General features: G+C 38.0%; 1 protein-coding gene across 5 annotated transcripts; it reads left to right on the plus strand.

Annotated features, from left to right (window-relative positions):
- The first annotated feature begins 8,827 nt into the window (after window positions 1-8,827).
- mitfa (melanocyte inducing transcription factor a) lies at window positions 8,828-13,879 on the plus strand. Of its 5 annotated transcripts, none has more exons than XM_059330206.1 (9): window positions 8,828-9,112; window positions 9,919-10,131; window positions 10,227-10,322; window positions 10,447-10,555; window positions 10,954-11,046; window positions 11,399-11,455; window positions 11,942-12,017; window positions 12,208-12,355; window positions 13,355-13,879. In XM_059330206.1, the coding sequence occupies exons 1-9, from the start codon at window positions 9,080-9,082 to the stop codon at window positions 13,754-13,756; spliced, it is 1,227 nt and encodes a 408-aa protein (XP_059186189.1). In that variant the 5' UTR covers window positions 8,828-9,079; the 3' UTR covers window positions 13,757-13,879. The 5 variants fall into 5 exon arrangements, with proteins under 5 accessions (XP_059186189.1, XP_059186190.1, XP_059186191.1 ...); XM_059330207.1 differs by having other exon boundaries at window positions 10,963-11,046; XM_059330208.1 differs by having other exon boundaries at window positions 10,447-10,504.
- Window positions 13,880-14,167: the final 288 nt, after the last annotated feature.

Here is a 14,167-nt window from a genome sequence, read left to right on the forward strand (position 1 = left end):
ACAGACAGACTGTATTAAAGTTTTAAGTCATAGATTTCAGTGCTGGTTGGTCACAACACATAATAGATAGACTGAATAACTGTGTTAAACTGGGTTGAACCCTATTTGAAGGACAGGGAATAGTTTGTGGGAGTTTAAAAATGATGGGGAGTTCCTCAAGGCTCCATTATTGAGCCTCTTGTGTTCAACATTTACATGCTGTCACAAGTGCTGATCATGAAATAGAAACAAATCTTTTCACATAGTCATGCAGACAACAAACAGATGTATTCCAATAGACTACTTACCAAGTTAAAAACTGGTGTTGTAGGATCACTTAGAATGACTGCAGTTGTTAACTAGATAATGAAGATGCCCTGGGTGTGTTGAACTCACTTCATAGTAGTAAAATAGTACTGTTAGTTCTTTAAGCACTGAATGGTTTATTTTTGACCTGCTGCACGATTATGAACTCTTCCAACCTCTCAGAGGGTCTGGTTCAGGTCTACTTAATGTCTGCCTAATGAGGGAGATATGAACAAATCAGAGCACACACACATACACACACCTCTCATAATATATAGCTCCTCTAGCTACAATGACTCACAAGCTAGCATGCAACAGCATATACAACAATGACAATCACGTCTAATTCCTTACACAACCTGAGTCCAAAAGTCATTGCAATGACTAACTATGTAGCCTAACAGTTAGCTAGTTAGCTCGCTAAAATCTGAAAATAATGTAAACATTTAAAGTTACTCTCAACCTTCTGTTTGACCAAATGCTGAAGGGATGGCTTGAAGAGCATACATCTCCAGGAAGAAACCCTCCTACTACTTAAAATGTCATGCAGAGCACTCCGAACAGGCTGGTAAACAAGTGTTGTTTGACTTTCAACAATACTTTAGGCGCAGGGGAATTGAGGCCAATCAGTAGCTGATCTTGGGGACATATCGTTACAATCTGATTTTTATTAACATCACTGTCTTTAACATTGTTGTGAACTTTGAGCATCCTTCTGTTGTTCAACACACTAAGGTCAGCAAGGCAATCCCCTTCGTTTCATGGTGATTAGCTAGATTGAATGTGGGACACTTTGCCTCAGGTCAACCTGGTTTAAAGTGTCTCTTGAAAATGTGCAGCTAATCCTATACGGTTAAAAGTTAATAGATTATTTCCAGGATGCCTGCTCATTTAAATCAATATCTATGTGTTTCATGTTTTAAGTTCTGTTGTTTACCGCACATAAAAACGCAAATAAATCCACAACTACGACATGATTTAGTACAACTTACCTGCAGGATGAAGTGTAATATATTCTCTCTATATGTTTTCCTTGAAGGCTTGAACTAAAAAAGAAAAACCTAGGGTTAAGCAAAACTGGCCTCAGGGCATGGTCTTATCTGTTTTTTGTTTGGTAAACCTTACAATATTTAGAAACTTAATAGTGACTTTGACAACTCTATTATGTTATTTTTTAATGCCACGTGTGATAGATATGGTCAGTGACACCCAGAAGACCCAGTGGCACCAAAAGTCTGGATTAATTATTGGGTAATTTGCAGAAACATAATTTGTAATTGTTTCAGCTGCTCTACCAATAATATGTCTTAATGTGTTTTCACCTGATGTGTGGGCTGGAGTGGAGCGTGAAAAGGGACTATTTATGAGAGAACTATGAAAGCATCTTTACAAGGACAAAAACATTTTTTGTCATAATTTCATTTTTTTTGCAGATCTGGTGCTAAAATGTACCATTTTTACCACTTGAGAAATTATTAAAAATCCCTCCAAAACACCACATGGAGGCATTGAGGAACACCATGGAAATTTTACAGCGATTAGATGGCAAGCACTGTTCTGGAATCTGCTGAGAAATATGTTTATTGTAAATAAACCAAGGAGGGGCATACATCCTCTGAATGCTCTAGGTCTCTGAGGCTGAGATTATCCTAGGGCTCACAACAGGTAATTTATACTGTGAAGTCAAAATGCTCTCACAGCAATGACATGGCTACTATGGGAACAAACATCATCACACATGAAAATGGGCTCATTGAATCCATGTAAGTCTCATCATTTCAGTCATATCCAATTCATGAAATTCTTTTGTTTACCCATACAATCAATTTTCATTCAAATATCATGAGGTCAAAGGTCAAGAGACCTCTTTGAAAAAAGCTAAGCAGCCAGCATTATTGAACCCCCTCCCTGATGAGATATCCTCACATAATATCAATGGATTCCTTAGGTCTTCTAAATTCATACAGTATGACACTTATATCATATGTGTAGCATTAAGACTGACTCTGGTACAGCTTCGGGAAAAAAAGAAAGTTGGCTGGGGCTGCCAGCAGGCTTTTCATGCCATTAAAGGGTTAATCCCTGATAAACCACCATTAGCAAATAACTTCCATACACTACTCCTACTGTTGTACTTCACGATGAGTCAAGGCAGAGCTGCCAATGTGGATGATCAGCAACACATCAACCACTTCCTTTGGCATTTAAAAGCAGACTAGAACACATGTTGGAGCATATTTGGCCCCTGTCATGTCTGGAACAATTGCATTCCCAGTAAAATCCGACACTGACAATATTGATCTTGACCTTTTTTACTGTGCCAGTAACTATTTTGTAATAGCCCTCAAAGATTCGTTCTGCTACTCATCTAATAAAACCATAACTTCTTATAAATGTCATCACTCATTGGTATGAAGATATGTGGATATGATATTTAGGAGTGATTTATTTTTTAGTTAATTTATTAATGGTTCTATTATTTATGTATAAGCATTCCTCCAGCTCACAGTCACTGAAACACAAACACATATGTCATTTTGGGAAAAGTTGTGGCGTTGGCTAATGCCTTTGTGAGTTCACATTGCATTGCATCATTCACTGTCCTTCAGGTCAGCTGGTTGGCTACAAGTTGTTGCTAAAAGAACCCTATAAAACCCACCCTTTCAATCGTTGTCTGTATTGTTGTGAAGAAAAACAACATTGTTGGGAGGTATATCAATATATGAAATTGCTTGAACTGTAGTGGATATGGCCCAATTAATATGTTATTTCATATATTCGAATGAAGTCATTTAGGGTAGTGATTATGGTCAGCAGGGGGCGACTCCACTGGTTGCAAATACAAGTCAGATTGTATGGAAGTATATGAGGAAATGACCCTACTTCTCACTTGATTATTACCTTAGTAAATATTTTCCTCATGGGTTTATGATCACAGTCACTAGTTTCAAGTGTTTCTTCAATACAGCATGATGTTTATTTTTTAAATAATGGTCCCATTTCGAGTAAAAACAGGGTATACACTCACCGGCCAATTTATTAGGTAGACCTGTGAAACTGCTCATGAATGCAAATATCTAATCAGCCAATCACATGGCAGCAACTCAATGCATTTAGGCATGTTGACATGGTAAGAAAGAGCTGCTGAAGTTCAAAGCGAGCATCAGAATGAGGAAGAAAGGTCATTTAAGTGACTTTGAACTTGACGTAGTTGTTGGTCTGAGTATTTCACAAACTGCTGATCTAGTGGGATTTTCACACACAACCATCCCTAGGGTTTACAGAGAATGGTCCAGTGATGCCTGATGCCTTGTTGATACCAGAAGTCAGAGGAGAATTTGAGGAGAACTCAAATAACCACTTGTTACAACCAAGGTATGCAGAAGACCATCTCTGAATGCACAAAACGTCCAACCTTGAAGCAGTTAGAAGACCACACCACCACTTTATTAGGTACACACACAAGTGGCTGGTGACTGTACTTTAGGGGCTGGGTATTGTGATTGGCAAGTCGCTACCATGATGTTGTCCAGTTTGTTTTTTGTCCGTGTTTTTGTCTTAGAACTTAACCCTTTCAGTGTGTGTTTTCAGTTCATTAAAGTTAATTGTAACATTTTGGTCACCAAAAGTTGTCCTCTTCAGTGTTCAGTTGTACTAAAAGACTCATTTGAGCTCTGGTTTATATGGTGCTCTTTGACATAATATTTAGCTCATGTAGTTGTTTTGTTTTTCCACCAATCCTCTGTGCTCTTGTGTTATTGACTTGTGTTGCCTTTGATGTGATTTCAAAGTAAAGACTGAGCTCGAGTATAGCCACCTCCTTAACTTTATGCACTCACAAAATGTTTAGCATCCTCCTTTGACAAAATGCCCCCAAGTGTGGCTGGTTACCAAGGCAGTAAAAAAACATTAGAGCTGGCTGAGAGACATGAATGGATCTGTTTCTTTTCAGGGGTCAAGGAGTGACGACTATCTTTCGAAATGTTACTGGTCCTCAAGGCTCTAAACGTCTGAAACACGGACCCATGTGCTCTCCTTGAGAAGGTAATAAACCTCCGTCTCACAAAGAGTCTATGAATAAAGTGGGAGGTTGGCTTGCTGTAGGGATACATGAAATACATCCCTTGTTGATAGCTTTTTCTCAACCCAAAGGTTTGGCTGAAGGAAAAGGCCACACTGCTGAGGGGAGACAAAGAAATGCTCTAGTATGAGTCAACAAAGAATTCTTTCTCTGTTTTATCGTAGAAGGCTGTGTCCAGCCGGAGGGCACTTCCCCTGTGTTTGTGTTCACCTCTCCAGCTCCTAGTAAGTTCGCAATAATTCAGATAAAGACGTGATGCTCTAAGTTCCAGCAGCGTAACACGAGATGCAGTGACAGGCATTTGCATTAATTAGCTGACGACAGATAGTAGTTCATCACATGTGAGGCTCCTGTAAAACAGCTTAACTCCTCACACAAATGTTTGATTCAGGGTTGGTTTACGTTTCAACGTCAGGATTAAAGTTAGTTTTCAATTAGCAGGTTCACATCAACAATAATGGTGAAAAAATGGAAGTACAAATAGAGTTATTAACTGATGCTTCCTTTCCTTAAAGCAAGATATTTATGTTTCATTTGCATTAAAAAAATTTGCAGCACTGTAATATTATCCTTAACAGTTATAAATTATTGAGTCCTAATCGTCAAAGAATTTGGCGTGACGTTGATTTCATTCTCTGTGGCGTATTAGTCACAGTCTCGAAAGCCACAAATATTGGGTTGGTGGCACAAAAGCAAACACAAAACTTATCCAGTGTTGAGACTTAAAAGAACCAAGTCTCTATGAACAAAATGACCTAGATAAACATTTGAAATAAACACAGATCCTCGATGATGATTTTAAAATAGACTTTTAAAATATTTCCAAACTTGAATTTGTCTTTGGACAACTGTGTTTCAAAATTACTTTATATTTACTGTATGGACTGACTGTATTTACTGTACAGACAAAGACTCCAATGGGTCCCACTTTTTGTGAAGTAATTTTCCAGGAGTTTTTCTTCGCAATTCAGGAGAGCACTTGCTCACCAACAGTCATATAATTTACAGGGAGTCCACTATTGACACATTTACCCCCAGTTTTACTCTGGTCGTCGTCCATGATGAAATGTCTCAGGTTCAAGAACAGTAATGTCTACACCCATCTGGGGCTGCGCAATATATCGATAACGTGATATGAGATTAGATATTTTCTTAGATTTTGAATCATCAAACATAAATTGTGATATTTGATTTGTTCCATATTGTCCAGTCGTGCAGTACACCTAAACCACAAATTGTACATAAGGTTGTATGGTAAACGAACACAGCAGTATAATGGAAAAAAAAAATATATAATGTAAAAAGTCAGGGGCTACACAGTGGTGTAGTGCCTCACAGCAAGAGGTTGCCGGTTCGACCTGTGTTTGTGTTTCAGTGACCTGCGTTTGTGTTTCAGTGACCTGTACTCCGGCTTCCTACCACAGTCCAAAAACATTCACTTAGGTTAAATCTGTGAGTAAGTGTGAATGAGAGTGTGATTGTCGGTCTCTATGTGTCAGCCCTGCGATAGTCTGGTGACCTGTCCAGGGTGTACCCTGCCTCTTGCCCAATGTCAGCTGGGATCGGCTCCAGCACCAGCAACCCAAGTGCGGATAAGCAGTTAAGGATAATGAATGAATGAATTAATAAAAAGTGACTTACTTTTCAATTGTCTATCAGTTGGTTAGAAAGTGGGTCAAGGTGGCAATTTTGTGCCATGAGACAACTGGAGGTGAGATAGTTGAACTCAAACTTAGCTAGCTAGCTGACATTAGTTTTATGTCCTCAATTAGCCTAATTTTAAGTCAAACGAGACACTGTTTTCACCCAAACATTAGCAAAACACCACAGTATCAGCTTTTTTGCCCCAACAAAACTAAATGAAACATTCAAAAGCTAAAAAGCTGGCTAATGTCCACTGGTTTTCTGAGAACTTTGCTTGCAGCTCTGTAGATATGAAGAGTCCACACCGAAAAGGTCAACAAGGCCATCCCCTTCGTTGAACAAAATGCACACCTAGTCTCATGTATAGAAGTACAATTGCTAACAGCATATACAACTATGACAATCATGTCTAATTCCTTACACAACCTAAGTCATTGCAATGATTAACTATGTAGCCTAACGGTTAGCTAGTTAGCTAGCTAAAATCTGCTACAAAAAGGGAAACATTTAAGGTTACTTTCAACCTTCTGGGTGGCCAAATGCTGAAGGGTGCACTGAAGAGCGTACATCTCCAGAAAGAAACTCTCCTGCTCCTGCGTCATGCAGAGCACTCCGCACAAGCTGGTAAACAAGTATTGTTTGACTTTTAACAATAATTCAGGCGTAGGGGAATTACAGCAAATCAGCAGCTGATCTTGGGGGCATAGGGTCACAATTAGAAACTTTTTTATTAACATCACTGTCTTTAAAACTGTTGTGAACTTTGAGCATCCTTCTGTTAAACACAATGAGTCCACACCGAAAAGGTCAGCAAGGCCATCCCCTTCGTTCCGTGGTGATCAGCTAGATTGAATGTGGGACACTTTGCCTCAGGTCAACCTGGTTTAAAGTGTCTGTTTATAATGTGCAGCTAATCTTTCCCGGATATCTGCTCATTTAAATGTTTCAAGGAACTGTGGGAACCTTAATGTTTCATTCCTGGAATAGCCGATGTTATGCCAATTGTGTGTCTTTGACAAAGACCAAGGTATACTCAGTCATTCTGAAGAGGACTGTTGACTGAATGTCCGAAATGGAAATGAAAGGATTGGTTTGGCTTAACCTTAGCTTGGTTGTTATTCCCATATTACTACCACATGCTTAATTATTTTCCTTTCACTGACAATAATATCCTCCAGAGAAAAGAAAGCTGCAAAACACACATTTTGCTACTTTTTCAAAGTTTTTTTAGTAGAAGTAACTTTTTTTTTTTTAAACCCAGAGTGCCATCTATCTCAAATACAACTAATGCTTAACAAAGCTTAATTTGTACATTACTTATGATAAAACAACAAGTCCCCATAGGGAGTTTGGGGTGGAGGACACGTCTCCACTTCCTCCCACTATACAACAGTGAAGCCAAAATATCCTGAATATGGCTGCTGCCATCTTGCACTGATTTTTTTTTTTTTGGAGCTGCGCAGTAGTGAGCCGTGGTATTGAGTTTCCACCCAAAACGTCAGTACAACTCAATCAGAACACAATTCAAGCTGTCAGTCATGACATTACAGCCACATTTTATAGCTATTAACTACTTATAACCGAAGAAATGAACACTTGAATATACATCAGCATAAGTTTTTGTCCATTCCACTGACATGGAGGAGGTGATCAAAATGTTTAGGCTCCACTTATGGGGAACTGTCAGGCCATCCATCTATTTTTACAGTCAACAGGTGAAACCAAAACACAACGTTGACTTTTTTTTTTTACATGATGTAACTACATAACTAACTTAACAACATACACAAATATGTCGCATACCTAGTTGCAAGAGTGAAGGTTCATAGCAAACATACATGTTTTATTCAAACCATGAACTTTTCCTAAACCTAACCAAGTAGTTTTGTTGCCTAAACCCCACTAAAGTGTAATACTTTTGAAACTGCAACTGTGGTATGGTCGTTTCAGAGTTTTGTAACAAACGACTTATGTGATCATATGGGCTGGACTTGCTGGAACAGAGTCCATGTGCCATCTTTATATGATGACACATGAGAATGTCCTGTTCTCTTTGCCTAGTACACCCTCTTTACATTGAACAAATAGTATATTCTTTCAAGCTGATTTAATTTAAGGTGTCATACTTGCCAACTAACTTTGCCTCTTTTTTTTGGGATAAGTTTAGTGTTATGATGATGTCATTGTGCACCTTACGCTTTTCAAGGGAACAATATTATTTGATTGGTCGTGATCCCACCCTGTTTCTAACATTGCTACAGTTCCACCCTGCATCTTTGCCTGCAACATATTTCAAAAGTCAATCACCATGCCCTTAAGGCTACTTCTAGTCCACCATTGACTGTGCTTGGCGCCGTGATCAACTGATTCACAAAAATAAAGCCTATAAAAAGATGAGAAAAACCCTTTAACAGCCACTCTATTAATACCGGGGTGAATGTGTTTTTTAGTAAAGAGATGGTGGACATAGGCTGTGAAAGATTATCCTAACAGTCAAATTAATCAATTACCGTTAAGCCTAAAAACCAAGCTCTTCACCTTCTTAACCCTGCAAATGTGACTGCATAGCAAATGTGACAGTTAAATGTAATCAACCTCCAATCCCAAAAATTCATTATACATTTATAATTTCATATGGCTTTTTGTCGTGAAACAATAGTGTCAATTGTGTTCCTGGTGCTCAGAACAAATGATGTTTTATACCAGATGAGCAGAACTAAAGATTAAACGTTAGTTGGCCTTAAGCAAGCTTCAGTTCGCAGGCTGTTGGCCAATCACTGAAAAGACTCCTTTGTGAACCGGAGGTGGTGACGTCAAATGAGCTGTATAAAGAAATAAATTCATAGTTAAACTGAAACAACACAGCAGTGGGAGGATGAGCCCTAGTGTCCTCCTCCATTTCTTAACTTGCATAACTAATGAGCCATAAACCTTGGATAAATTGAGCAGGACTGGCGACTGCTGCTCAGATTTGCACATGCTAGCTTGCTGTCCACAGTGTAGGCTAACAGGATAAAGGGATTATATACTGTATGTTGATTAATTGTATCAATTATTACTAAAAAAAACATGTTGGAAATGCTTGAATACAGCCACTATCAGGTGAGATGGGTTGATTTTTGTTTTGTTTTTGTTTTTAAGAACAAAACTAAAGACCAAGCTAATGTTTAATCCTTTATTTGGATTTAAAATTGTATTTATTTAACAGTAATTATTGTCATAGGCTCTGTCCTTATCTTTCTCTACACTGTTATTCACACTTGTTTGCAAGTGCAGAACTGCTGATGCTATTACATAAACAGTATGGCGGAAAAGCTAAAGCATGCTGAATAGTTTTTATATGTCTACATAAGATGTTGAGGTGCTGCATACATTTTAACTAGTCATAGATCATGTGACAAAGCCGCACTGCTCAACAGTGTCCTCTTTGTGGAGAGCTTTTGTCTCAAATAAATAAAATCCTTGATGCTGTCAAAAATAATCAGCATTGCTATATTGGAATTATATTGGCAGGAGAAGTAGGGCTGTGCAAACACACTGAACACATTGTCCCAATGCGAACCTGCAAAAAGTTGGCTTTTAGACATTAGGTTAGTACTGTAACTGCAACACAGCGGTACAAATGTATTCCTTGTGGTTACTTTGTAAGATAAGCTTATGAGTTGGATTTACTGTAAAATAGCTGTCTTTAGATTTGCAGGTTTACTTATTAGAATTTTACTGATTTTCAAAATCCAAAATGTTGTTTTATATTTATTTCAAATATCATATCATATATCACATATATTATTTTTTAATGTTTTTTTATTTTATAAATTTGTCAGTCCTTGTTTTTTTTCTTTGCAATCGCGAATACAAAAAGTATATACTGGACTTGGCAGGTTGTAATGTCTATGTCTTCCTTTTAGGTGCAGTCCCATCTGGAGAATCCCACCAAGTACCACATCCAGCAGGCCCAGAGGCAGCAGGTGAGGCAGTATCTGTCCACCACACTGGGTGGTAAAGCCGGAAACCAGTGCCCCAGCCAGCCACCCGAGCACGGCATGCCACCCGGGCCCGGCAGCAGCGCCCCCAACAGTCCCATGGCCCTGCTCACCCTCAGCTCCAACTGTGAGAAAGAAGTATGCCCACTCATTACTTTTACTTTCATTATACTCAGATACCTTAATATTTCTAACTGCAATTAAAGAATCAGGTGTGCTTTCCTACCATGCAGATGGATGATGTCATTGATGATATTATTAGCTTGGAGTCAAGTTACAATGAAGATGTTCTTGGACTTATGGACCCAGGACTCCAAATGAATAACCAGGTAATGTCTGCAGTGCAAATTGATGCATTTAAAGTCTCAATAAATATTACGGTTGATACATTTAAATTGAACTTAAATACAAGACATAATTCTTCTAAAGCATGCCATTTCTTTAACACTGTAGCTTCCTGTGTCTGGAAACCTTCTTGATGTTTACGGCAACCAAGGACTTCCACTCCCGGGCCTTGCCATCAGCAACTCCTGCCCCCCCAACATTAAGAGGGAATACACAGGTAGACATCTTTCACACAGTGCAGTCTTTACATTTTTACTGTTACTATACTCAGATGTCATTCGGGGTGAATTTAAAGTGGGAGTCACAGACAATTAAATTAGTGTGAATTCAGACTGTGAAATCATTTGACTATCAATTTAATACACTTATCTGTGACTAATAAGTGACTCCTCACCTGATCTGGTAGTTAAATATCACTGAAATACACTGAGAAAAGTTTTATTTGTCTACGATCTGATACAGTATTATAGTGAACATGATTTGATTAAACACTAATCAAGGGGATAATCAACACATTTAAAATAGAATGTAGAAGCATGATTACAGGCCATTGTCAATATTGTGTGCAATTTGGAAATGCACAGTATACTATTAAGACAATTCTTTGCCAAATAATTACTCCAGCTCCAGGCATGAAGCAAGTACTGGACAAGTCTGACACGTGTAGCCTGTATGAAAACTATCAAAGGCAAGAGGGCTTTCCAGTAGGTAAGCAAAGCAAAATGAAAAAATAAATAAATAATGTTTTGTCAACTGTAAAAGCTGTTTTCAATCTGATTTTCTGAATAGATAGTGTTTTGTGTATGACTAAATCGCACACAATACAAATTCAATGTAATTATATAGCTAATTAACATGATTTTAGCTTTATTTCACATGTAAATGATGCCTTATTGGCTGTGACTATGCAACATTACAAAGTAAATGTTAAGTGTTCTAGTAGACACACTATCAGATTGTAATTCCATTTATTTTATACCTAGTTTATGATTATTAAACATTGAAATAAAAATAAATAATGTTTTTTCAGAGAACTAACACATTTCTTTTTCATTTACAGAGGCTGAAGTCCGTGCTCTTGCTAAAGAGAGACAGAAGAAAGACAACCACAACTTAAGTGAGTCTTAAAATAAATTAAATTAAATAAAAATAAAAATACAATCATCAGAACATTTTGTATAATTGTCTAATTGGTGACATAATTTAGTTCTTTGGTATATTTGCAACTACAGTCTGAGGGAACGGACATTTTAACAAGTTTAAGTGATTTTTATGAAATCAAATATTATGTGTCACTGTCATATGAATTTTATTTTTTTTATTTTTTTATTTTTTATTTTTTATTTTTTATTTTAATTAATTAATTTGTGGGGTTTTTTTGCCCTTTATCACAGAGTATTACTGGCTTGCCTTTATTTATTTATTTTCAATTTTTCAGAATAATTGAACAAAAAAAAAAGTAAAATACAGTTCATAAATAAAACAAGCAGTGACTTATTTTTAAATTGACAATGATTATTATTTTATGAGCTGTCATTAAACTTTAAAAGATTGGCTTACGAGGCTACTGTACTAACTGTTTACTCTATTTGACAAATTAAAGTTGAGCGAAGACGGAGATTCAACATCAATGATCGCATCAAAGAACTGGGGACCTTGATACCCAAGTCAAATGATCCGTAAGTATATCTTGTATGTCCCTCCATCTGTCTATTCATTAACTTTATTTTTAACATCCTCCTCTTCATACATTCAAGTGTCCCTAAAGTTTAACAGCTAACATGCTCAGGGCCGTAAAGAATCCTGTGCTGTTTTGGTCAGCTGGTCAGCTGACTCTGACTGTAGACCTTTGTCTCCTGTATACCCCAGAGACATGCGCTGGAATAAGGGCACCATTCTCAAAGCCTCAGTGGACTATATCAGGAGGCTACAGCGGGAGCAGCAGAGAGCCAAGGAGCTTGAGTGCAGACAGAGGAAACTGGAGCACGCAAACCGCCATCTGATGCTTCGTATACAGGTAGGTCATTGGTCCTCGGTGGAATGGCATATATAAAATTAAATTGCAATATATTGAAACCTTTTCAAAATGTTCTCCCTTTGTTTTCCGTCAGTAAAATGTGTGTTGTATGCTTCTATGAGTCTCTACAGTGTCTACTTATGTTTCACTGCATATCCACTCTCCGTATTTTTACAGTTTGAATAGTGAAGCTAGCCATTACAATCATTTACAATGTGAGTTTATGTTAAGCACATGAGGCAACTTTCAGGCCTGAAAAGTGAAGCCAATGCAGAGATGCATTAAGCCTGCATTCTTTCTAATAACCATCAAGGGGCGCCTCCACTGGTTGCAAAAAACGTCTGATTGTAAAAAAGTCTATGAGAAAATAACGCTTCCTCCTAGTTTCAGGTCTTCTTCAATACAGCATGATGTCCATTTTGGAAAGTATGATCCCATTTAGAGTAACATAGATCATAAAGCAGGGTATGCTTTAGAGCAGGGCTATCTTGTAATTGACTTCGAATTTTGACCCTTAACATTTGGTCTCTTAAAAATGTTGTTTAGGGTTAGGGACCCTAGCTCCCTTGCTAACCTAGCTAGTACATGCACATATTCTTTGTACCTATACTTTATAATACGGTACTGTGAACCTTTCAGACTGTCCTCTCCCAGGAAATCACTCCATAGGTAATTTGCTGAAACTCTGCAGTTTTAAAAACATTGTGTAGTTATCGCTCCCTCTGGTGGCTGTAGTTATTCTTAAAGAAGCCAAGGTGATCAAATCCAATTTTGACCTATTTCTTATATTTTTTCATAACTCCTATTGTCAATTTATTTATTTGTCTCTATGTCTTGCCCTGTGTTTGTTTTATGCACAAAATCACAGAGACAAATTCATTGTATACGCAAAAACCTACATGGAAAGATAACTGATTCTTTTCCATTGTAGTTATAGTTTTATTTAGTTCATTAGTATGAAGTGTATTAAATGTTTTGTTTACTTCCATAATCATCTAGGAGTTGGAGATCCAGGCCCGTGCTCATGGTATTTCAGTGGTGTCTTCCCCAACTGTCTGCACATCGGAATTGATGGGCCGAGCCATTAAACAGGAGCCCGTCCTCGGCGACTGCCCCGCAGATCTCTACCAGCATAGCTCGGCTCCTGATATGTCCCCGCCGACCACACTAGACCTTAATAATGGCACCATCACCTTCGACCAGATGCCTACAGATGCCAGGGACCCCGGTCCCTACGGAACCTCCAGGACCTGTAAAATGAAGGACCTGGTAAGGGACACCCTGTCGCCAATGTCCCCAGGTGATCCCCTGCTGTCCTCGATGTCCCCGGATGGCTCCAACCACGGTAGCAGCCACCACAGTTCCAGCTCTAGTATGGAGGAGAAGGATCATGGCTGTTAGCATTCTGACACTTTGTATCTGTAGCATCCCATCAATGTGGCACTCACCTTTAAGTGACTTAAACATATCCACATGACTAAGTGGATAAACTCTATTATAAACTCTATTTTTGTCTTGATTCCATATTTTTCTCGTACTTTTTGCCCATTTATTGCTGAACTTTAATGTTCAAATACTGTATAATATGACTGGGGTATTTCAGTTCTTCCATTATTGACAGTATTTTTACATTCTTCTGATCATGATGCTGTATTGACAGACAGTTGACAAATATATACAAGGTGACAAATATGACGACAATCTGCTGCCACAGACTGGTCAACTTAGTTACTTTAAAGTTTATTTTTTTGAAGCTTGTTTTGTTTTTTTCAGTTTTCATATTTTTCTTAAACTGTCAATGGCAAAAGAGAT

Source organism: Centropristis striata, chromosome 3, assembly GCF_030273125.1.
Source record: "Centropristis striata isolate RG_2023a ecotype Rhode Island chromosome 3, C.striata_1.0, whole genome shotgun sequence".
In the NCBI taxonomy this organism is placed as follows: domain Eukaryota; kingdom Metazoa; phylum Chordata; class Actinopteri; order Perciformes; family Serranidae; genus Centropristis; species Centropristis striata.

Bases quoted from the DNA above. Each gene is read 5' to 3' on its own strand.
- mitfa (XM_059330206.1), top strand. From the start codon at position 9,080: ATGTTGGAAATGCTTGAATACAGCCACTATCAG. The intron at 11,047-11,398 runs GTAAGCAAAGCA...TTTCATTTACAG, and splicing joins GCAAGAGGGCTTTCCAGTAG to AGGCTGAAGTCCGTGCTCTT. The intron at 11,456-11,941 runs GTGAGTCTTAAA...GACAAATTAAAG, and splicing joins GAAAGACAACCACAACTTAA to TTGAGCGAAGACGGAGATTC.